General features: G+C 54.4%; 1 protein-coding gene across 1 annotated transcript; it reads right to left on the bottom strand.

Moving 5' to 3' along the window:
* Positions 1-390: 390 nt before the first annotated feature.
* LOC107517098 (left-right determination factor 2) lies at positions 391-3,439 on the bottom strand. Its single transcript, XM_016157454.2, has 4 exons — positions 3,157-3,439; positions 1,607-1,853; positions 1,118-1,360; positions 391-754 (listed from the first exon to the last, which is right to left on the bottom strand). Exons 1-4 carry the CDS (start codon positions 3,404-3,406, stop codon positions 391-393), a joined length of 1,104 nt encoding a protein of 367 aa, XP_016012940.2. The 5' UTR covers positions 3,407-3,439.
* Between the last annotated feature and the right edge of the window lie 21,408 nt (positions 3,440-24,847).

Here is a 24,847-nt window from a genome sequence, read left to right as displayed (position 1 = left end):
AATGTGTTCCTTTGTTTCTCTAGTATCTGAGATGGGAAGGCACGACCCATACCTGACCCCGAGGTTTTAAGCCCAGAGTGGCAGCTGGATCCCCTGCCCATGCCACAGAGCTCAGCCCAGACCCTGTGACAGGACAAGGAAACCATGCTCTTAGACGCCAGAATCTACACACAGGTAAGTGCTTATGCTGTAGCGCAGGGAGCAGCATGAAGGATCGAGAAGACTGGGCAGGAGTGACCCAGTGGCCAGCGTTAGAGGGTGAGCCGACTGGTCAGAGGAGGCAAATTCGGAGCTCAGTAGAGAGCACAGAGCACTCGCCCATCAGCAACCCCCATCTCCCCCGGTGCCTAGGACTCTGACGCACACAGAGGCCAAGTCCCTCCGTGGCGCCTACGGCTCCAGCTTCCTTGGCACGGGCGCCCCGTCGGAGGCGCAGCTGCACTTCTGCACCCGCATGTTGGGCAGGCTGACCACCTGCGCCCGGGTCCTGCCTCCCTCCCGGATGCTCACGATCATGGGCAGCGAGGTCGTCTCCGAGGCGACGCACTGCCGCGGCCCCAGGAACGGCCACTTGGAGCGCAGAGGCTCCGGGGGCTGCTGGCAGGTGCCCACGCACTCGTAGGCCAGGAAGCCCGGGGGCTCCAGCACCCAGCGCTCCGCCCACTTCATGCCCTGCAGGTCGATGTACATCTCCCGGCGGCAGCAGCGGGCGCCCTCGGTCACTGGCGCCTCAGGGTCACAATTGCCCTGAGCCCTGTGGGGCAAGGAGGGGAAGAGTCAGAGGTCAGCTGGGAAGGCTGAGGTCAGGGGTCCCAGGGCAGGGCCTAGTGGGGCGGCTGGGAGGGAGATTTGCAATCCAGCGCTCATTATGGTAAAAACAAACAAACAAAGACACACACACACACACACACACACACACACACTCCTGGATATTTGAGATAAGGATGAATAACTAGAAATAACCAGAAAATAACGAGCGCTATTACTCCTAAGAGTCGAAGGAGAAATAAATGTACTGATTCCCATAGCCCCCTGAGAAAAGATGCCCACGTCAATGCAAGTTTAATTCGGCGTCGGTCTTGTAAGTCAGGTTCGCCCTTGGACCCGCGGCACCTACCCGAAGTCCCTGAGGTCCAGGGTGTGCAGCTCCAGCTGGGGCTGGCCCTGCCCGGCGCCCGCCGGCCCCTGGGAGGCGAAGCGCACCAGGCGGTGCGCGCTGGAGGCCAGGGGGCCCAGGTGCTCCCTCTGCACCGACACCTGCAGCAGCAGCGGCTGCCTGGGCCGCCGCAGCTGCTGCCAGAAGTTCACGGCCTCGGTCACGTCGAAGGCCTTCCAGCCGCTCTCGTGGACGGACACCAGCCTGGGACAGCAGGCGGAGGCACAGGCCCGCGCTGAGGGGCGGGGACTGGGACGGGCTCGGGGAGGGCCCTGGGAGAGCCCCGGCCACCCGCTCCCATCGCCCTCCCGTCGCCCTCCCATCCCCCTCCCGCGCTGGCCCAGACAAGACCCGCCCCCTACTCTCCTCCCTCCAGCCCTCCTTCCCCCGCCGGGCCGAGCCCCCGCTCCTCTCCCCTCCCCCACACACCCCCCGCCTCAGCCTCCCCACCTGGAGTCGATGAGGGAGGTGCGGTTGGAGCCGTCGTCACGGACGTGCAGCCAGCGGACGGTGACCCGGGCCCGGTCGCTGCGCGGGGCGAGCAGCCCGTGCCTGCGGAGCGCGGCCTCGGGGACCGGCTCCTGGAAGAGGCGCAGCACGGCCTGCACGAGCTCGCTGTTGGGGGGCAGCCGCTGCTCCATGCCGAACACCAGCAGGTGCGTGGAGGCCTCGGAAGCCAGGAACCTGCCCGCCACCTCTGGGGACAGGAGCAGGGTCAGTGGGGCCTCTTCAGGCACGGGGAGAGCTCTGGGGGTGGCGGGGCTCAGAGCCAGGGAACCGGGTTTCCCCAGGAATCCACAGGGAGAATTTGGGGACTGGGAAGCTGGTGGCCAGGGCAGAAAGGGAGCGCCCCCCTCACCTTGAAAAAACTTTGGGGCAGCCCAGCCCCCTAAAACAGGCATTTTCCTTAGAGCTTGTCAACCAGCAACTCTCCCACCCCGGGAGGGGGGCGCAGCTTTGGGTCCCTGAGTGGGGTGTACAGGCCAGTGGCCTTCTTTAGGCAAAGGGGGAAGGACTCAAATGGGAAGGGGCCTGGAAAGTGGGAGGCAGAGAACCCAGGCAACAGAAAGCTGTGGTCACCAGCCAAATCTGGCTTTTCCTAAGGGACAGAGTGTGAGCCTGAGTTTACTTCCGTTTTCTTCTCTGGGGAGGGGGTCTCATGCCCAGTGAAATGTCCCCAAAAGGACTAAGAGGAGCGAGGGGATCTGTAAAGAACTTTCGCAGGGCTCCTGAGCCCGGAGGTAAGTAGCAGGGCTGTGAACAGCACCCTGCTCAGAGCATCTGGTCTGTACCACCTGGGGCTCCAGTTTGACAACGCAGACTGAGGTGATCTCTGCTCTCCAGGCACACCTGCCCTGGCCGGGGAGCAGGCCAGGTGTGGACCCAGCTCTGGCCACTGAGGTGAGCCGCCCCGGGGAGGGAGAGGCTGCAGTAGGATTCAGACCCGGCCCATCTCTCACAGGCCATTTTTTAAACAATAATCTTGAAAATTATGGCGCCCCATTTTACCTCTCACGTAGTACAACACCCACAACTCTGGGACGTGGTCACAGCTAATTTAACCTCATTTCCAGAGAAGTGGACAGGTTGAGATGTTTGGTGACTTAACTGAAGTAAAGCAACAAAGGCCACAGCTGAGACCTGAACCCAGAAGTCCCTCCGGAAGAACTCTGCTGAGTCCGGCCTCTTTGCTCGCCAGCTGGACGCTCCCTGCCAGTCTATTTTCTCTTCATTCTCGCCTCCTTCCACGTTGCTCCCCTACCCCGCAGATATCTGTTCTGCCCTTGGCTTTGGCAGCGGGTCCAGCCTGACACAGCTCCTCCCGGCCTGAGGGGTGGGACTCCCAGTGCGGACAGGCCATGGGGCAGGCCCCGCCATCCTCACAGTCCCTGGTCCCTCCTCACCGCTGCGTGGACTCTGAGCCCCCAGATGGGCACATCCAGCCTGGGCCCCGCCTCCCCCCCCAAGGACCAGGGTGCAGCAGGGAGGGAGGGCCTCACCTCGGAAGTTCTGGCTGAACCTCTTCCCTCGCGATCGGGTCCCGTGGCTGCGCTGCAGCAGGGCCACGTACTGGGCCCTCACGTGGGCAGGAGTGACCACACTCTCTGCCTCGCCCTCGTCCAGCACGGGCACCTCGCTGAGGCGCAGCTGCTGCAGCAGGCTGCCCAGGATCTGCTCCTCGGTCATGGCTGCCCCGGGGCCAGTCAGGGGCAAGGCCCAGAGTGCCCAGCAGAGCCACAGGGACCTCATGGTGCTTCTCAGGAGGAGGAGCAGGGTGGATGTGTCCCCTGGGAGGCTGTAGGAGGGTCCCCCTGGGTGTGCGAGGAGCCAGGCTGGGCCAGCTTTATAGCCAGCCCTGGGTTGGGCCTGGGTGGTGGGAGGGAGGTGGGGAGGTCACACCCCTCACCCTCCTGGGAGCTCAGCAGCCAGACGGGTCCCTGAGCCCGAGCAGGGGGCTGTCTAGAAAGGGCACAAAGGCCATCCGTACAGTAGTCTTGAGCCTCTGCCTTCGGTTGGGTTCCTAACCAGTTAAACTTAAAAGTTTCCTTCCTGGAGGAGAGGTAGGGACCTCATGGTCTGCTAGATTCCCTGCCCGCCCCCCCCCCCACAGGGACAGAGTGGACTGGAGTCCCTAGTGTGTGAACCTTGAGTCCTATTCCTTGCTGCAACTGAACTGCATGCACCAGGGCTGCCTGAGGACCAACCTGCCTGCAGGGACGAGCATCTGGTCCTGATGCTGCCGAGATCCTGGGCTGTGCGCAATTCGGAACCCCAGTGTTTCTCACCGTCCTGGGTTTTGTCCCATGAGGAGCCCCATCCTCTCTCCCTTTTCCAGGCTGTTCGTGGATTTAGAGGTTAGAGTCGCAAGGACCACCCAGTCCACCCTGTCCTCCGATTTTTGAGCCAAAAAAACCGAGGCTCGAGAGAGGTGAGGATGTCCCCAAGGTCACACAGCTGATGATGCATGACTGCATAAAGTCTGCAGAAAGACAAGTACATCCCCACTCCAAAGTTCCTGCCACATCCTCAAACTGTTTCCAGCCAGAGCCCTGCCTGACCCCACCCCCACCCCCCGCCCCGAGCTTGGCCAAGTGCGTTCAGTCCAGGCGTCCAGGTCTGGGTGGGGGCGGGGGGGTCCCCCAGTTTCCTGAGGCTTCCCCAACCTAAATGTAGACTTGTGACTGACCGAAGAGTTTTCCCAGGGAAATAAAACAATTGGGCATTCACCCAGGTGCAGAACTGACAGCTAAAATACGGGACACTATTTGACACATCCTTAAATGAACAAAGTACTCATTGTTTATCTGAAATTCATATTCCGCTGGGAGTCCTACATTTTCATTTGCTAAATCTGACAACCCTGCCCAGAGGGCAAAGGAGAAAGTGAATGTGGATTGGGAGGCCTTTATGATGGGCTGATTAGTAGTGGGCAGGGACGGGGGGGGGGGGGGAGCCCCAGGCTTTGTCATGCAGACGAAGGAGCCAGTTCCCCCGCACTTCCACCCCCACCGGTGTCTGACCCAGCTCTGCGGGGTCAGGTCAGCTAGAGGTGGTAAATTGGCCCCGAGCTAGATCTTATATTCTGAGGGAGGAGAGAGGGGTAACGGAATGGGGGATCAGTACCCCAGACCGAGGGCCCTGGGCCCAGCCCTGAGGGGACCGTGGAGGGCAGTGGGTGGCAAACCCCACACGCAGATGGTCCTGGAGAGATGGGTGATGAGGGCCGAGGCAGAAGGGTGAGTGAGGGGCACCATGCCCCTCCTTCCCGAACAGGCTGGGATTTGACCCCATCCAGAGTCCAGGCCACCAGGTGAGGCCGCGAGAAAATGCGGGGTCGGGTGTCATCCTGCATCTTCCATGGGTGGGGGACAAGTAGGAGCAGAGTCTGACTCGGAACCTAAGGGAGCTGTGAGGGCGGCGAAGGCTGGGGCCCAGGAGCGGCTTCTGGGTTTGAAGCCAACGTCTGGGGGTCTCCAGAGTGGCACCCGGCCCCTCCCCAGCCAGAGGCAGACAGTACTGTCGGTGTTCCAGAGACACCCTGCGACCCGGCCCCAGAGGCTCTGGGCTGCCCCGAACCTGCACCTGTCAGCCTTCCTTACCTCAGGCCTGGGAGCCCGTGCGGCTCCTCGAGGTCTCCAGAGGCACCCCTGGGGAGTCCTCCCTGCTCTCCCAGAGCAGTTGGCCTCACATCTGCAGGGCTGGCCGTCCCTGAGGCCCTCTGGGCTAAGGAGGCGGGGGACAGGGGACGCATAGGAACCACGGTCCAGTTCACTGAGTCCCTTCCTGGTGAGAGTGAGTCCTGGGCTCAGCGTGCAGCCTCAGGCGAGTTTTCTACCTTCTGCCACATGAGTTTCCGCCTATGAAATGGGGATAATGTACTTTTTTTGGCAAAGAACTCAACAACATTAATCGAGTTATCAGGGAGATGGCAGCTCAACCCCACACACACAGTAGATGCTCAATAAAGGGGAGTCTTTCACATTGTTCCTAACTCTCGCCATGTTTAACTTCAAAAAATGTTAAGTTAACGATGCTCCTTCATTATTTTTTATAATTAATACGCACAGCAGAAAAGTCAAAAGGCGCAAAAAGATGCATGTAAAAAAGTCAGCGTCCCTTCATTCCTCACCTGCCCGTTTCACCGTCCCAGAGACCGTCTCGTCTGCACTTTACAAAGAAACACAGATGTATTTTTCCCCACCACACAAATCTTATCAATCCATCAACGTGATCTATGCCCCCTTTTCAAAATTATGATTTTAATTTATCATTATAATTTTTTTTTACAATACTGTGAAAAGTCTCTCCCACCTCTGGCCCTCAGTTTCCCTATCTCCCCCTCCCCCACCCCAACACACCCGGTGTTATTGGTTCAAAGGGGATTATTGTTGTCCCTGACAGTTAAGCCTCTTTAAAATCAGAATTTATCTCGTTTATCACCGTCGGCCAGGTGACAGTCCAGACACATTTGTGCAACAACCTTTTGATGACATTCACATATTTGTCTGCGTGGACCATCAGAACAAAACACCACGGACGGGGTGGCTTAACCAACAGAAATGGGTTTTCTCGCAGCTTGGGAGGCTGACAGTTTAAACGTGCCGGCAAAGGTGACACCTCCTGAGGCCTCTGTCCTTGGCTTGCGATGGCCACCTTCTCGCTGTGTCCTCACTGAGCCTCTCCTCGGTGCACACACATCCCTGGTGTCTCTCTGTGTGTCCACATGTCCTCTTCCTGTAAGGACACCAGATTGTAGTAGAATCCACAATAATGGCCTCATCCGAAATTAATTACCCCTTTAAATTCCCTGTCTCCAGATACAGACACATTCTGAGGTACTGGGTGTTAGGACTTCAGCGTATGGTCACCAGAGGTCACCATTCAGCCCTGGTCAGATGAAGGACGCTCCAGCACCAAAGAGGCTCAGGTTTGAGGAAATATCATGGTTTGTCAGGTATCTGTCAGAGATATTCAATGCGAATACAAGCAAATACGTTTTTTCTTTCTTTTTTAACTCAGAGCTTAGCACACTACACATATTGTCTTATGCTTTTTTCTTTCACTTAACAATGTATCAGGAAGAATCTTCTATATAGTATTGTTTCTTTCTTTTATTTTACTGCTACATGAGCTTTGCATAAATGTAGCATAATTTACATAACCAGATCCCTTTGAATGGATTGTTTATAATCGTTTGTTATTATAAATAATGCTGCAATAAATAGCCTCAGATAAATACCACCATATATATGTATGAATTATCTTTTGTATAAATGTCTGCAAGAGGAGGCACTGCATTACAGGTTTGCGTAGTTTTCATTTTGATAAATGTTGCCAAATTGACCTTCATTTACACCAATAGCAAATGAAAGCACATCTTCGCCAGGACAGTATCATTAAAGACCAAACTTAAAAAAATAATAGATGAAAAAAGGCATCACATTGTAGTTTTAATTTGCACTTATTTTACTATTATGAATGAGCTTGAGCATTTTTCCATATGTTTAAAGCCATTCTCCATATGTTTAAAGCCATTCGCATGTCCATTCCTGAAAACTATCTGTTCATACATTGTGTCCATTTTTCTTTTGAGTTGTCATTTTTTTCTTCTTGATTTGTAGACACTCTGTATATGTCAGGGGATGTTAGCCCTCTCTCTGTTACAAATATTGCAAATATTTCCTTCTAGGTTTATAAATTTTTTCTTACTTTGTCTATGCTGGGTTTTGCCATACTCTAACATTTTTATTGAATGATGTTAAATTTATAGTTAATTTAGGAAGTATTGGCTTCTTCTCATCCAAGGACACAGTTTGTCTTTTCCTCATTAAGTCTTTTTAAAAATTGTAGTTGGTGGTCTTACTTATATCTTATATGTAATTTGTTAAATCAATTACTAGACAGTTTATATATTTTTTGTAGTTATTGAAAAATAAGATATTTTATTCCATGGGACTGCTTACTTATTGTTCTTATCATTGACGACTATTGATTTCTAGGTACCAATTTTGAACCCAGCCACCTTGCTGAATAATCTTATCATTTTTAGTAGTTCTTAGTTGATTCTCTTGCATTTTCTAAGTACAGAACCTTAATGTTTGCTAATAATAACAATTTGATCCCTTCTTTTCAAAGTTTATTTCTGTTTTTTTATTATTATTATTATTGTTTTATTTCATTAACTAGCATCTCCAGAACAATGCTGACTAAAAGTGACGGTAGTCGATATCATTGACTTGTTCCTGGTTTTGATAGGACTACTTTCCCCGTAAAGTATGGGCTTTAATACATTTTGTCATGGTAAGGAAGTACCCATAATAGGCGTTTTTAAGAATCAAGAATGGAGTTTGGAGATTGGTGAAAATCCAAAGCACCAACGACTCTCCCCAGTGCGAGTGTAACACGCTATCACCGCACTGGAGAATTCTTTGCTGGTATTTACTATGGCTCCAGATATTGCATTCCGCAAAGCCCCAGAAATTCCACTCAGTTGGACAGAAATGCATGCGCACAGAGGATCACAGCAACATTGTCTAGAAGGAACCCGCCCAACAATCCATGAACAGTGTAATAAATAAATGCAACGCAGTCTAGTCCTGCAATTCTGCAGCAGAGAAAAATGAACCAAAACTAATGTCGACCATAATTCAATGTTTAAAAAGAGAAGAAAAAAGAAAATAAACCAAAACTGTATATAATATTGGTGACTATCGCAAATAGAACATTGAGCGGAAGAAGCCAAGCATGAAATATGCATGATTGCATCTGTTTAAATTCAAAACTAGGCAAAACTATAGTGTTGACGGATGTATTCATTTGCTTTCTTAGGAAAGATGGTTGTTTGCTAATAATGACAAATTTACTCCTTGTCTCTAATATTTACATCTCTGATTTCTTTCTATGGTTATGCACTGAGTATCTGCAGATTTTTTAGGAAAGCCTTCCAGGCCATCAGTGACTTCGACTTATCAACCTTGTCTTTATGCCATAATTCTATAATATACGCACTGAACTACTGTTCTTTTACCCTCTACCTACCAGCGACCTGAAGAGAAGAGGGGAGTCGGCCCCACGGGAGCCCCGAGTTCCATACCCATCTCCCATCCATGGCCTAATAACAGCTGAGCAGGCCCCCAGTGGTGAGTGGTGAGAGCCTTTATCCTGAGCTCCCCACGTGGTACCCAAGACCTTTTACTTGAAGCCCCGGCTACCTTCCATCTTAGCTCCCAGCTCTCCAGTCCACTCCCACAACTCCCCATGGAAAGCGAGCTCTGTGGAGGAACCACCTTGAATTATTTACAAATGGATCCCAGGACCTACCACAGCGGCAGGTGTAAGTAGAGACTCATAAATATTGAATGAAAATGAGCCCTGCCTTCTCCTGCCCCAGACGTTTGCTACCATTCTCTAGACCCACAATTTAACGCCTGTCCACCTTCCTACTGAAATCCCGCTATCCTACACGGAGCAGGACGTGCTTCCTTCCACCAGGGGACTCATCAATGGTGCCACTGAGTCAGAAGATGCGGCGTCTACCTGGTGTGTTAGGCTCAAAGCCGTCAGCGAATCCTTCACTGCCTAGTTCTGCCCCGGCTTGCAGGGCGTGGCAGGGCCATTCCCCCCAACTTTACAGATGGATCTCTGGAGTTCGCCGTTTCCTTTCTTCGTCGTGAGCCTCACTGGGGGGCTCTGACTGCCGAGCGCAAGGCACAGAAGACGTGGTAGGAACTGGAATGGGTTATGCGCACAGCACAGTAACGTCCGCCAGACAGCAGAGCCCAAAGGCTCGTTCTGTTCTGTCCTACTCGGTGCGTTTGTGCTTTCTCTTTATGACCCGTCAGACCTGGGCGCTGTCTGTCCCTGAGCTGCCTCTGTTGGAGGAAACGCCCAGGAGGTGCGTTTTGAGAGCGAGCATTCGATTCCGCCCTCGGCCACAGCGGCGCACACAGGCTTGGCCCCCAAAATGAAAGCGATCCCACCATCGCCTGCTGCTCTCTGTCCACAGCGGCCCTGGCAGCGTCGGCATCGGCATCGGCATCAGCATCACTTCCAATGTCTCCTCATTCCACACCTCCTGAGAGCCGCCACGCCCCAGCAGCTGAGTAACGACGCCACTGTCCCCTGCTTAAAGACGAGACTTGCCGGGAGTCAGGAGGTCACAGACAAAACACAAACAAATCACTGTTAGGTGGCCTAGGACTGTCCACGGGTCAGTTTCTCCTTCCTTCCTTCCTTCCTTCCTTCCTTCCTTCCTTCCTTCCTTCCTTCCTTCCTTCCTTCCTTTTTTTGGTGTGGTAATAATTCGCAGCATTAGTCTCTTATATGCCACCAAGGTAAATAGAAGTTGAAAAAGAAAAACACCCTTAGACTTATCGTGGTGATCACTTTGTAAGTCATAATGTCTAATCACTACATTGTGCAACTGAAACTAATATAATATTGTGAGTCAACTATAATTTTAAATGTAAAAATTTAAAACATTTTTTTAAGCGCCCGCACAAACTCGTCTCTCTCCCCAAATCTGTCCCAGAAAAAGGAACTTCTAGAAGCCGTCCATCTCCATAAGCTCCTCTCCCTGCCTCCCTTCAATTAATTAAGCAAATATTTACTGATAATTTTGCCTCTCCTCTGTGTCCTGGGGACATGCCTGAGGAGACAAAGAGGCGGCTGATACGAAAGCAGTGTGGAGATCCTAGGGAAAGGGGGTACACGCGACAAAGCTGTGTCTGAAGCCCAAGGATGCCCTGACCGCCCTGCTTTAGGTCTCACAGTTTCCTCCCCGTACCCCCAAGGGCAGCCTGGTCTCTCCCTTTGCCTTTCCCACCTCACCCTCCACCTTGACTCTCCCCTCGCCCTTGGAGAAAGACATTGCTGACACTTTGCAAAGGAAGCTCAGAGCAGTTCAGCCCCTTGCCCAAGGTCATAGATTGATAATGAGAGCACTGAGGGGCCCGACTCTGGCCTGTGACCTTGGACAAGTTCATCGCCTGCCTGTGCCTGGGTTCCCTTATCTCCGAGCATTCCAGGAGCTCAGCGTGAGTGAAGTTAAAAGAGTGTCGCCCAGGCACAGAGCAAACACCTAATCAGCATCGGCTCTTGTTATCTGGCCCTTTCAGAATCCAGGCTTCTCCTTGCCTCACCCGACTGACTAGTAGACCTTTGTGGGGGGCTGAACGCCTGAGGCCACACGGCGAGAGGCACAGCAAGAACTGAGCCCAGGACTCTTGCCAGGAAGGCGCTGAGTGAACAGAAACGAGGGTCCTCGTTCCTCCCCTGTCCCCTACGCCCCTTGGCCCAGGGAGCCCCAGGGAGGGGCCCAGCTGCTCCCAGAGAACACGGAGGACTCTGCAGGCGTGTGTCTGGAGACCACGAGGAGCCACATGGCCCCTCGGGGTGCAGCTTTGGGGCAGCCCAGGGCTGGGCCTCAGGGTGTCTCTGGAGCACCCACAGTAGTGTCTGCCCCTGGCCGGGAAGAGGACAGGTGCCACCCTGGAGACCCCCAGATGCTCCTGGGCTCGAGGCTTCGCCAATTTCAGCGTCTCCTTCAATTCTGAGCACAGGACCAGTTCCGGCCCCTCCCCACCAATGAAGTTCACGAGATGACCTCTGATCTCACATTTCCTTGTGGCCCTCACCTGGCAGCCTGAACTCTGGTTGGGGTCAAATCCATGTCTCTATGGGCAGGAGGGTGGTCGGGGCTCCCTGCACCTGCCTGCTGCAACCCCTATCACCCATCTCCCCAAATGTCCTCGACTCTAGGCACAAGGTCGGCACCGCTGACCTCCACCTCATTCTCCCTGTCCTCTGTCCCCTGTCAGGACAGCAGATCTGGATGACTTCCCCAGGCCTGAGCTTCAGGCCCAGTCCAACCCAGCAGAAGGCCAGACTCTGTCCCCCAGATCCGCGGCCTGAACCTGCTCCTTCCTCCGCATGACAGAGGGTGGGGGCTGCCCTCCTTGCTGCCGCTGATCAGCCCACTGTCAAAAGTCTCCCAATCCACAGTCGCCCTCTTCGGGCTGATTGCCCACTTAATTTATCTCCCCAGCAAAACCCTCACACCCAGGAGGAATCCACACTTAGGAAAGGGGCCTGTGTTTGCAGAGGGATAATAGGTCTGGGGGATTGGCCCTGCGTCTGCCCCTACTGCTCCCCTTCCCCCGCCCACACTCCATCGTCCTCCTGTATTAATGGTGTCTCGCCACCTCATCGGCTCTGGGCCAACACCCTGCTGCAAACAGCCCGAGGTCGTGGAACGAATCTGCTCCTCTTTTCTCCTGGGAGATCTCATGGCATCCAGCCTCATGGCTTCGTGGTCCATCCATTCACTGATGACCCCAGGCTCACACCTCTAGCCTGACCGCTGCACTGGACACCAGAACCATGTATCCAACTGCCCTTCCATCCCTACCTGTTCCCATCTCAGTAAATGGCTCTGCGCTACACATCCATTTAGACCCCCGGGGACCTCGGCGGTCACTCCTGGTTCCTATCCCGCATCCTTCAGAGTCGATTCCCAGCAAGTCCTGTTGGTCTCACCTGCAAAATAAATCTTGTCTCCACCTGTGACCTACCATCCCTCACCTGGACAACTGCAACTGTCATCTCCCTGACCCATTCCCTTCCCCCATAATCAATAGCGATCTTCGACAAACTTTAATCAGATGCACTCTACTCATCAAAATCCTCCAAAAAATGACGCAAAATGGATCATAGACCTAAGTATAAAATGCAAAATATAAAACTCTTAGAAAACAACGTAAGAGAAAAATGTAGGTGAACTTGGTGATGACTTTTTAAATACAATACCACAGGCGTGATCTATTAAAGAAATGGATAAGCTAGACTTCATTAAAATTAAAAATTTCTGCAAAAAACACCATCGAGAGAACGAGAAGACAGGTCATAGACTGAAAGAAAACGTTTGCAAAAGACTCTTCTGATAAAGGACCGTTATCCAAAGTATACGAAGAGCCCTTAAAACTCAACCATGAGAATATAAAACAACCCGGTTAAAAAGATCCAGACACCTCACCAGAGAAGACATACCGATGGAAAATAAGTGTATGAAAAGATGCTCAACATCACATGTCATCAGGGAAATGCAAATTAAAACAGCAAAGACCTGTCACTACTCACCTATTAGGAAGACCAAAATCTCAAACAGCGACAACCCCGCATTCTGGCAACGATGGAGTAACAGGAACTCTCATTCCCTGCTGGTGGGAATGCAAAATGGTACAGCCACTTGGGAAGACCATTCGGCAAGTTTCCCACAAAATTAAACACGCTCTTACCGTAAGATCCTATAGTTGCACTCCTTGGTATTTACCAAAGGAGCCAAAAACTTACATCCAACAAAAACCTGCACGTGGATGTTTATAGCAGCTTTATTAATAACTGCCAAAACTTGGAAGGACATCTGGGTAGACGTCCTTCAGTAGGTGAACAGATAAATAAACAGGGGGGGACATCCAGGCAACGGACTAGCATTCTGTGCTAAAAAGAAAGGAGCCATCAAGTCACGAAAAGGCATGGAGGAAGCTTAAATGCATAATACTAAGTGGAAGAAGCCAATCTGAAAAGGCTATATTCTAAGTACAAAACCGTGGTGATGATAAAAACATCGGTGGCTGTCAGGGGTCTGTGGCGGGGGGGGGGGGGGGCGGGGCGGAGTGGAGGGTGGGGCACAGAGGATTTTTAGGGCAGTGAAAATACTCCGTATGATATTACACCGGTAGTTACAAGTCACTCCATGTCCGTCCAAAGCCACGGAATATGCAACACCAAGAGCGAATCCCAATGTGAACTACAGACCTTGGGCGATGCCGACGTGTCGGTGTAGGCATTCCGATGGGACGGCTGCGTCCCCCTGGGGAGGGATGCCGGTCGCGGAGAAAGCCGCGCCTGTGTGGGGTCAGGTGGCACGTGGGAACTCTCTGTATTTTCCAGTCAATTTCTCTGGGAACCTAAGACCGCTCTAAAAGACAGTCTCCTATGACTTCTTATTATCCTTTGGATAAAATTCAAATTTCTTACTATGTCCTTAAAGCTCAGGCCGACCTGGGCCAGATTCACCCTCCCACCTCAGCTTCTTGCACTGGTCACTTGCTCCCTGAGAGCCGGCCACACGGCTTCCTTCCTGTCCCCAGACGTGCCATGCTGACCCCGCCTCAGGGCCTTCGCACTGGCTGTTCCCTGGGCTCCGCATCCAGGCCTTAGCAGGTTTAGCTAATTCTTGTCATTCGGGACTTTAAGATGAAACGTCGCCTCCTCAGAAAGCCCTCTCTTGCCGATTCATGAAGATCTGTGCCCTCCCTGCCTCTACCAGTTATGGTCTCTCTCATCATCCAGGTTGATTTTCTTCCTGGTGCTTAGTGCTATCGAAAATGACCTTCTTCCTCTGTTTGTTTAACTGTGTATGGACTGCCTCCCCACGAGGCTGTGGCTTCCACGGCTCAGACACTTGGTCCGTCTGACCCGTGTACTGCCGCATCCCTGGGCCGGGAACAGCGGCCGGCACTCGTGGTGGGTACTTCATCGACGCTTGTCGAATGAATGAGTGAATGAATGAATGAGTTCAAAGATGGGAGTTTGAGCGGCGCAAACATTGCAAACATCTCTGGATTCTCAATTTCTTTGTAAAATGAGAGAGAGAGATTCCTTCTGGCTTCAAACTACTAGAAGAGAGAAAGGGGTGGGTTGGGCTTCTCCCTGGACCAACAGGTGTAAGGTGCTGTCGGGTTCTCGCCAAGGAACCCCACCCCACCCCGCCAGCCCCAGGAAGGATGGTCCGTTTCTCAACGTGGGCCAGGCCCAGTCCTGGGGACGAGGTCGTCCACCTGGCAGCAAGCCTGGTGTCGGCTGGGAAGTTTCTGCACCTGTCCAGGGCTCAGTTCCACCAAGGAAGGGGGTTCCGGGTCCAGACAGTGCCCCCAGTGAGTTCTGCGCTGCGGGACATGTCTTGGTGAGGAGACAGGCTCGCCTTCAGCACCTTCTCAGGAAAATAAGCTCTTAGTTTAAGGGTTCGGTCTCCCCAGGCCCAGGAGGGGCTCTGGCCACCCAGGAATCCCCACAGGTCCTCACCCGCTAGGCCATCTGCGTTCACTTCACGTGGTGGGCCTGACCGGGTGAGAAGGACAGGGCCGGGGGCCTGGCCTCGCTCACCCTGTGACATCAGGGCCCTGCTGAAATCAGCCGCTGCGTCCAGCCCCAGGGAGCTCCTGGCTGGACTTGATGTTGGATGGGTGGGGACAGGGCGCGCCAGGCAGAGTCAGCCCGGAGAGACGGCCGGAGTAGGACTCTGGAGCCCTGGATTTGCCTGGTTCTGTCACCAGCTCATAGCAAGGACACTTCTGCACACTAGGCCTGAGGGACAGGAAGTCTTGTAATTTCAAAAATAAGTTTCTGTCCCATTCTTTTATTTATTTGTTTGTTTGTTTTATTTTAACAACACACATTTATTACCTCGCAGAACCTGTGGGCCAGGATCCAGGCAGCTTAGCTGGGGCCTCTGTGTGTCTCACAGGCTACATGCACTCAAGGCGTCAGCCAGGGCTGGGGTCCCCCCAGGAGGCTGAGGAAGGAGCCCTCTGTGTTGTTGTCAGAATTTGTACCCTTGTGGTTGTAGGACCACAGGTGTGAGGGCCCTGGCTTCTGGCTGTCCCCATCCCTAGAGGCCGCGTGCGGGTCCTGGACACATGGACTTCCCCGGTGTGGCTGCTACTTCACGTGCCCCTTCTTTTCTGAAGCAAGAAAGCTGAGGAGTAGGCAGAGAGAGGAGGGGGGCCAAGCTATGGTGGGAAGAACCTCCCCACCTTGAGTCAAGGCCCCATCCTCCCACACGTCCTTGGACCCTTCGGCAGACACCGGGCAGGCGGTGGTACCATTAATTGAGGCAGGGAAGGGATGAGGACTGGCAGGTAGGGCATGTGTGGGTGTGAGGAGAGTGGGCAGGTCAGTCCAAGGAGCCGGGAGAAGTCCAGCGGGCCACACCACGAACCTGCCCAAGGACAGGTGCGGGGCCCTTGGCAACAGGAGGTAGTGGCGGGAGAAGAGAGATGGCCAGTCACAGGAGGGACAAGAGCCGAGTCCAGGGCCAGAGGGCAAACTGCGGGAAATGACTGGTGGCTGGGGGTTGGGTGAGGGGAGCCACAGGTTCGTTCCGGGACCACGGGCGGGAGATGAGGAGGAGACCATCACGGCAGAGGACGGGAACCCAGAAACGGAAGAGAGGGCAGGGACCCCGCAAAGCCGCACGCGTCTGAGAGTGCGGCTGGTCAGGATTTACCGATTTTTTACCCTGACGGGAAGCTTTTCTGTAGCCCCTCACTTCATAGATGGGGAAACTGAGGCTTGCTCAGGTTGCCCTACCTGTTGGCGGCAGGGCCAAGCTGGAGTCAAGTGTCCGGGTTCCAGGCTCCCCCACACACCCGGCTCCAGGCCCACTGAGCGCCTCGTCACCCACGTGCTCCGTGCGGTGGGTCCCCCAAGGCTTTCCTTTGAGAGAGTAAAAATCAAATTAAAAAGCTGACTACTGCTGGCTCGGCCCGGGAGGCCCTGCTGCCTTGGCTCTGTAATTAAAAGCGGAATAACATGTCAAGCGAGGGAGGGAGCCGGTCCCCAGGGCTGCCGTGGGCTCAGCCTCGCCTGTCCGTGACCACAGGCCTCTCTGGAAGCAGATGGGGGGTGCGGGGGCAGGTAGGGGGCCCCACTCGGATCCGAGCACCAGGCTGCTGGGCCTGGAGGAGGAAGCACCTCCGGTGACTGGGGGTCAGTGTTGACAGAGGTGGCCCGGGGCTGGCCTTCACGGCTTGATCACAAGCTGAGGGAACCCGCAAGAGGAAGTGGCCCCGGCCGGCGAGCTGTGTGATCTCGGGCAGCTCACGACCGTCTCTGGACGATGAGCTGTTTGACCTTGTGACCAGTTTCACTGTTTTTCAGAACACGAGTCTGAGATGTTGTTGGTTCAGGGTCAGTAGCGACTGAGTGAAACGGGGGCATCCCCTGGGGTGTGCGCGCGGTCCCCTCCCTGACCGCGAGCCGGCCGAGGGCGGCACGAGGACGCGGGGCTCTGTAACTGCACCTCGGCCGCGACCACGGGGCGTCCTCACCGTGGCCCCCGGACGCGGCTTTGTTTGGGTCGTAATGGGAAGGCCGGGTCCTTCTGCCAGGTCCCCCGGAGGCCCCCAGACTGTGTCCGACCACGGGGCCCGGCCTTTTCCCGTCTTACAGGCCAGGGGCCCTTGGTCCCCAGGGGAAGCCGCCGTGGTAGATCCCGGACACGAACCACAAGGGGGAAGAAAACAGACAGGAGTGGCCCCTTGGGAGATGAGCGGACGGAGTTCACACCGGTTCACGAACGTGGGTTGGGCCGGGGTCCTGGGTGCGCGCTCAGCAGCCCGGTGGCTGTGCTGGGCACGGGCGGCCGGAAGCAGTCCACACGGGCCCCGCACCGATGGGGGGACACGCCTAGACACTCTGCTTCCCTGCGGCCTGGGGTCCCAGCTGCTCGCCCCACAGGAGAGTGGTCAGTGCAGCAGGAACCCCCACCCCGCAGCTCTGGAGAGTGGCCTCATCTTCCCGGATGAAGACGCCACAGCCCTGCTGGCCACGACCCGAGGTGCCCTCCATGGCCACGCTGACCGACCTCTGAAGCGGCTCTGACCGAGGCTTTTGCAGAGGGAGGTGGTCGCTGCAGCCACATCCTGTTTTCCTGAGCGTCCTTCCACTGCTCAAAGTTCTGGGTTCAGGAACGCCGCCCCACTCACCCCACCCCCTCTTGCTTGGATCAGCCAGGGCCACCCCCCCATCATTGCCAGCCCTGGGCCTCCTACCCCGCCCTTGTCCCACGAACTCCGTCATCCACTCCCAGAATCACCTCTCCCGTTCTCACGGCCCTCCGGTCCTCCCCTCAGCTCTCGAATGTTCATGATCCCCAGACTCTGCTTGCTCTGGGCTGAACTGTGTGTCCCTCAAATTCATAGGTCAAAGCCCTAACCCCCGACACCTCAGAATGTGTCTGTAGTTAGAGACGGGGCCTTTAAAGAGGCGGTTAAGCGAAAGCGAAGTCCTCGCGGAGGGTCCCTGATCCAGTATGACTGGTGTCCTCGTGAGAAGAGGCGATTAGGACGCAGCGAGACGGTGGCCAGCCGCCAGCCGAGCAGAGAGGCTTAGGAAGAAACCAACCCTGCCGACACCTGCATCCAAGGCTTCCCGCCTCCAGAACCGTGGGAAAATAAATGTCTGTGCTCAAGCCCCCCGGTCCGTGTGGCACTTTGTCACACGGCTCTTGGCACATGGATGTCCCCGAAGCTCTAATTCTACTCAGCTCTTAACTTACGGCGCCGGCATGCAAATCCACACCTGGGCCTCCGGACCGTTCCGAAGCCCAGCCTTTGTCCCCACCTGCTCTTCGGGAGTCTCTGCCTCACTGTCACCTCACCCCGGGCGGAACTCTGGGAGGCGGAGCGGGCGAGCATAGGCCCTGGCCTCCACTGCTGCTCACTGCAGCCCCGGGCAAAGCTGTGAGCCTCAGTTTCCTCATTTGTAAAAATGGGGACCAAAACACCCACCGGACAGTGTCGTTTATTAGGATTTGGAAAGGCGTATAGAGGGCCTGCCTCTGGATTTGACCTGCGCTTGTCATCGGTCAGTGGCAGCTGTTATTTTTATTATTTCCTGCAAACCTGATCTCCTTCCAGTATTTCTCAGGTCAGTTAATGGGGTCGCCAACCTGGGACGTTGGCCACACCTGCTCCCCCTCCCCTCCCCCATCTCATGGGTCTGTTTGCCTCATTAGCTCAACAATCCTCACAAATACCTGCTAAGTGACAGCCACCGGCTTTGCTAAGCACACAAGCAGAAACCTGTGGGCAAGAGGGGCTTCAGGTTACCTGCTTCAGCTCATCAATTTAATCGAATTGATTTTTAAACAATCAATTACGATCTAATGTGTTAGGGGAAGGGGCGTCCTTAAGCCTTGAAATTATCTTCAACTGGCCTCTCTCATCTTTTACCCAGATGACTGACTGCAAGACTCATTACTGTCCTCCAAGGCTTCCAGAGTTTTCTTTCTTAGGTAAAAATATGCCTGATCCCTCCCTGCTTAACACCCCCACGTGGCTGTACCTGCCTTCCAATGGCCCAACCCAGGGTCTCCACGGTCCAGCCGCACCTGCCTCACCTGGGCCTCCCTGCCTTGCCGTCTATCACCCAGTCACCTCCCTGTGCCTGGGCATCGGTCTCCGCCACCATCACCCAGGGTGTCACCCCTGAGCCCACCCTGGCCCTGTACCACCTCTTTCTACCCGGAAAACGCCCCTCATCTTTCAAGACCTACGTCACCTCCTTCACCGAGTCTTCCCGAAAACCTCTCCGCTCCCCGGCGCGCTGTACCACAGCCTCTGTCAGAGCACCTGCCTCCTTGTCGTACAGAGGTCGGAAGGATTTCTGTCATATCTGTTCCCCCCACGCGATCAGGAACCCGTTAGGGGAGGACGAGATCAGGCCTGGTTTTATTTGTGCTCCAGAGTCGGGCACATAGTGCTCCACATGCGTGGACTGAAGAAATGACCGAATGAACGAATGCACGCAAGTCAGATTGAGTCACATGCTTCTTACACCTCCTCCCGTGTAATCCTCACCCAGCTGAGCAAGTACAAGGTTATAGGAAGGCCGGCTTCTCCCTCCGCCCTCCCAGCCCCCTGACGCCCACGCTCCCCCCCCCCCCCCCCGGCGCTTCTCTTCACCTGGGCCCCCGTTTCCCAGAGCTGGCCCCGAATGTCTCAGGATATTGATGCCACACCATAGAGGGTCCCGATCCATGAATAACTTGCATTTCATGCACCCATAATGAGCTCTAAATAAATCCGCAGTGACTGGCAACCACGCGAGCCTTCTCAGGGCGTCACCTTTCCGGCGTGTCTCCCTGGGTCCCCAGGGACGCTGGCTACGGCCGCGATCAGCTCACTTCAGGTTGCCGAGCACGTATCCACCTCCCAGGACCGCACCGGCGGCTCCCACGCCCGCCCGCGGAGCTTTGGAATCGGAAGCTCTGACCTCACAGTTTGAGTGGAAGATGAGGATCTGCCCTATTTAGAGAGGCAGAAAAGACCAGAAGGCACTTCCAGCGGAGGAGATGGGGTATGCAAAAACAGCGAGGGGCACTGGGTAAGGGTGCGTCTGGGGTCCAGACAGATGGAGCTTTTCAGAGAGTCAAGGGGAATAGGATTGGAAATGGAACTCAACGCATGCTAGCTTCCTCTCCGTTTCCCTTCACTTAAAAAGACAGGCGAGCCCATCAGTTTGAGAACCAGGTCTGGGCACCTGGTGCAGAGCCAGTAGTGGCCCGGGGAGCAGGGGCCCTGGGCCCACTCAGACCAGAGCTGGACTCTGGCTCCACCAGGCCCTGGCTCTGGGGTCTGTGCTCCTAGTGAACTTCTCGGAGCCTCTGACTCCTTCGCAATCACCTAGAATCCACAGTGACCTTGGTAATCAGAGCTCACCTCCTGCCAGACACCAGCCCCATCCTTAATCTCATTTAATCCTCCCCTCGACCCTTCCAGGTGGGGACTGCTATTGTCCTCATACTGCAGGTAAGTTCCGGAGGGTAAGTAGCTAGCCCAAGATGAAATGGCTAGTAAGTGATCTGACTCTCAAGGCCTCTTGGGCAAGACTGGGGAGTGTTGATTCAGGTGACCTGCGAGAAGCCTGGATGCAGTGGACTTGATAAGGCTCGCCCTCCTCACCCTGGTGGGCCAGGGGAGGGGCCCAGGTGTGTGGGCACCTGGGATGACGCATGACGGCGGTGAGGGGCAGAGGATTCAAATGTTCCCCTCTCTAACCGACACTAAGCTTTCTTTTGTGAACACACGAAATCACCGGCCACGGCTGGCACCGAGCTGAATGAGGTGTCTCTGACCGGAGTTCTTCCCGGACCACAGCATCCTGGGTTTGTCGCCGGCGTGGGGCGGCCTGGGGCTCACTGCTTGGCACCTGGCGCCCTCTAGTGGCGTAGGGGAGCCTTTCCTCTGCAGCTGGGCAGTGAGGCGCGCGCTCAAAGCTGAGCTTCCAGGACCAGCTTTCTGGCGGCCCGCCCTGTGGGAACATTTTCAGGAGCTACCTGCTGTCCTTGCGAGGGAGGAAAGTGGAAAGAAGACTGGGAATCCGAAGGCTGGGTCCTGGCACCTGCTCCCGAGTTGCCCGAGACAAGTGCCAGATGCGGCTGTTCACACCCTCCCCATCTGTCTCCAGGACGGCTGCGAATCCTATCGGACGTGATGAGTGACAGCATCTTCTCAATTCAAAAGTGCTACTCGAGGGCAAGAATATTATGTTCATGAGAAAATAACCAACAGAGTATGGTCCAGGATGCTAACGGTCCATGAAGGGCTGGGAGCGAGGCGGAGCTGGGCAGGGGAGGGGAAGGCATCCCCAGGAGAGGGTGGGCGAGCAAGATCATGGAGGGCAGGGGCTTCCGCGACTCACAGGTGTCTCTTTAGGGCAAAGGGAGCCGGATGGGGAGATGTGGGCAATGGTGTTGGAACCGGAAGTCCATAAATGCTCATTTCTTGTTCCTTTTTCTCAATTCAGGAGACAGGGAGGAATGACGGTTTTATTCGTTTCTATTAAACAGAAAACATTGAAATGTCTTCTTCTCTGAGTGGGTTTCCCAGTGACTTGGGACTCTCAAAACGAGGTCCCTACACCCACCGAAGGTGGTAAGGAGGCCAGTCCTGACCCCACTCTGCTTTGGGTCTCCTCAGCCACCTGCCACGTCCCCTCACTCCTCACAGGCCTTTCCTTGTGCTCCGGCATGAGGGCCCCTCGGGTAAAGCGGTGAGGGTGCTGGAGCCCGAGGCGGGACAGCTTCAGAAAACAGGCCTTGACCTCAGCGCCCCATCAGCAAACAGCAGAAACAGTAACTGCGTCGTAATTATTCAACGAAAGACTAAACAAGACTATGTATCTTGCACACAAAATGCCGGGCCTGGCACTTGGGAAGAAAACACGCGTTCATTTTTCGAGGAAGTTTCCGTGTTTTAAGTTATATGTGAGGAGCTGCTTCAAAAGGAACATGGGCCCGGCTTCCCATCTCAGAGAAGATGAAACCGCACAGGGTGTCGGGGTTGCAGAAAGGGGAGGGACTGTGTCAGGGCAACAGTGTCACCTGCTGAGGTCCCGCCAGGCTGCGCTGTGACTCAGGCCGAGAGCAGAGAGGAGGGAGCTCAGTCGCGCTCTCTAGTGTCCCCCCAAGCGTTGCTTAGTAACAGTCACCTAGGAACACAGATGAAGCAGGGTGTGTTTACACTCCCACAGGGCCAGTGGGGAGCAGTGGAAACCTTCTTTAATCTTTTAACTGTGGTGATCACGCCTGCTTATTGCAGTCAGCGATCTCAAGGAAAATAAAAACATCACATGAGGAGTCTCCTTAATCTCACGCCCCCAAAGTAACTATTGTTCACAATTGGGACAGAGGTTTTGGGGTTCTGAGAGAAGCCAGTTATGCAATGGGGACTGAGGCTTGCTTTAGGCCCAGCCACCCCCAGGAGTCCCGAGGGAGGGAGTTGGGGCAGAGTGTTGGTTAGATCCCTTCCTTCCTCTCACTCCTCTCCTCCAAGCCGCTTTTCCTCTGTTTTCCTGTGTTTTCCACATCTCTTCTCTGTCCACATCTGTTCTTGGCCCTTGTGCAACACAGAACAAGGACCGAGTGTTACTGACTTGGGTACACCCAGGCCTCACAGGGCGCTGGGCACAGAGGGAGCACTCAGCACATACCGAAAAGGCTGTGCTAATCTCGAATGCCAGCTCTTACTCCTAAAACACCTGCAGGGGGCATTCAGGTGCGTTCCTGGTGGCTCAGGCACCTGGTAAGACAGGAACACAGCTCTAGAACCTCTGTCCGGGGCCAGACACACTGGGGGCCTCTTGACCTCCTCAGGGTCCCTGGCTCTGACTGCCAGCAGCTCCAGCCCCAGGGTCAGTCAGCCTGATCTGCCCTGTGAGAATGCGGGTAGCTGGGAGGGGCAGGCCCAAGGTTCTGGGAAGAAATGACTAGAACCATTTTCCAGGGCCTCTCTTCTCCCTCTCCTTGGAGGACTGGGGCCACAGCCACCTTCGGTCAAATCTGTCCCTGACCGTATGTGGTCAAAGCTCAGAATGAAGACAGTGAGTGGGTCCTCAGCAGGTGAGGGTTCGCCCACGCCAGGTCTACCCTGCGCACCAAGGCATAAGCCAGGTCTGGCCGTTGGTAGGTGCTCAGTAAACGGGTGTTGGTGGATTTAGGCCCGGGAAGGCAGTCCAAGATGCCACCTGGGGCAGCTCACCAGCAGGTCTAGTGCAGAGGACAAGATGTGATATCAGAAATGGATTCGAATCCTGGCACCAGTTCCTAGATCAAAACTTGGGCAATTTACTTCATTTTTTAAAAACTTTATGAAGTGTAATTTACATGCCATAAAATTCACCCACTGTAAGTGTACAGTTCAATGGCTATCTATGTACAATTGGGCAACGTTGCATCAGTACAGTCTTTTTAAAAATCATTTTCATTACCCCAAACAGAAACCCCATGCTCCTCCCCGCCCCACCCCAGCCTAAGCGACCACTCTGTCTCTGCAGATTTGCATTTTCTGGACATTCCACATAAATGGAATCACATAATTTGTGGCCTTTTGTGACTGGCTTCTTTCACGTCACATAATGTATTCGAGGTTCAACATGTTGTATCATGTATCATTACTTCCTTTTCATTGCCAAATATTATCCCATCGTGTGGCTCTATCCTATTTTGTTCATCCACTCACCTGTCGACAGACACTTGGCATTATTTCTATTTCCTATTACAAGCGATGTTGCCATGAACAGTCCTGTGCGAGATTTGCATGGACATGTTTTTATTTCTCCTGGCTCCACACCCAGGAGTGGAATCTTGGGGTTCTATGGTACTCGATTTAACCTTTTGAGGAACTGCCAGACTGTTTTCTAGTGGCTGCACATTTTACATCCCCACCAGCAATACACAAGGGTTCGAATTTCTTCACATTCTCGCCAACATTTTTTTTTTTTTTTTTAACTAAGAGTGGCCATGAAGAGGTATCTCACTGGGTTGAGTTGCATTTCCCTCATAATTAATGATGTTGAGCATCTTTTCACGTGCTCAGGTGCCATTTGTTTATCTTCTTTGGTGATTTGTCTATTCAAATCTTTTTGGGACAATTTACTTAACCTCTCTGACCTTCACCTTTTAAATTATACCAGCTCCTAAGGACAAGAGGTTTTATAGAAGGGATTCGCAAAGGGCCTGCCACATAATGGGGGCTTAAAATGACAGCTTTTACTATTGTCACTTCGGCCCCATAGGACTGAGCCTGCCCACCGGTTCTCAGGTTAGGAGCTAGAACGATGCTGCCTGGACTCAGGGAAGAGAAGGCTCTCCCCATCTCATGGGGGGGGTGACGGATGAGGGGTCCACTGCATTCTAGATGTTCTGTTGAGCGATTCCCCATGGTCTCATTTCACACCCACCAGAACCATATTTGTGGGGGGACAAAACTTTGAGGTCACAGAGACCCAGCAACTTGTCCCAGGCCGCCTAGTTGAAAGCGGTAGAAACTAGTTGAACTCAGAGCTGATGCTGGTGTCAATGGCACAGGGGACATGCGGCAGACACCCCAGCCTGCATGGGGAACCGCAGGCTCAGTCTGGCTGTGCAGATGGCACACCTGGCGTTGGCTCCTGGGATGCAGAGGGGCTGGTGGCTAAGAACATGGACTGCCCCACCCATGACCAACAGCTCACCTGGGCCAAGTGGCTTATCCCCTTGGGGCCTCAGCATCTTCTATAAAGTGAGGGAGAATAGATCCTCCCTTGGAGGGCAGTTGGAGGAGCCAAGGTTCAGCACGGGGCCTGGGCTGCTACAAAGCAGTTTCCTCCTTTGTGTCTGGGCTGCTGGCGCATCTCCACCCAGGGCACTTGGTTCTTCTCGGCCATGAGCTCTGGCCCATCCTAGGACACGGCCTGCTGACCTTGGGGCGCAGGTCGGAGCAGAGTGTCACCACAGCTCTCAGGGCCTGGCCCCTTATTTTCGCTCATTCCTACTTCCCACGCATAGACAGTACTCCCCCACAGAAGCAGGGGGCACCTAGTCAGGCCTCGAGTTCTCTAGAATGATGGACTTAGGATTAAGCATAA

Source organism: Rousettus aegyptiacus, unplaced genomic scaffold (genome assembly GCF_014176215.1).
Source record: "Rousettus aegyptiacus isolate mRouAeg1 unplaced genomic scaffold, mRouAeg1.p scaffold_m13_p_18, whole genome shotgun sequence".
In the NCBI taxonomy this organism is placed as follows: Eukaryota; Metazoa; Chordata; class Mammalia; order Chiroptera; family Pteropodidae; genus Rousettus; species Rousettus aegyptiacus.
Note: the sequence above shows the minus strand (reverse complement) of the source record. Positions and strands in the feature narration are given on the sequence as shown.

What these genes read in the sequence shown, in the direction of transcription:
- LOC107517098 (XM_016157454.2), bottom strand. Translation starts at nt 3,406, where the DNA reads ATGAGGTCCCTGTGGCTCTGCTGGGCACTCTGGGCCTTGCCCCTGACT. An exon ending in GTTCAGCCAGAACTTCCGAG is followed by an intron (nt 1,854 to 3,156) that starts GTGAGGCCCTCC and finishes TCCTGTCCCCAG; the next exon opens with AGGTGGCGGGCAGGTTCCTG. An exon ending in ACCTCCCTCATCGACTCCAG is followed by an intron (nt 1,361 to 1,606) that starts GTGGGGAGGCTG and finishes CTGCTGTCCCAG; the next exon opens with GCTGGTGTCCGTCCACGAGA.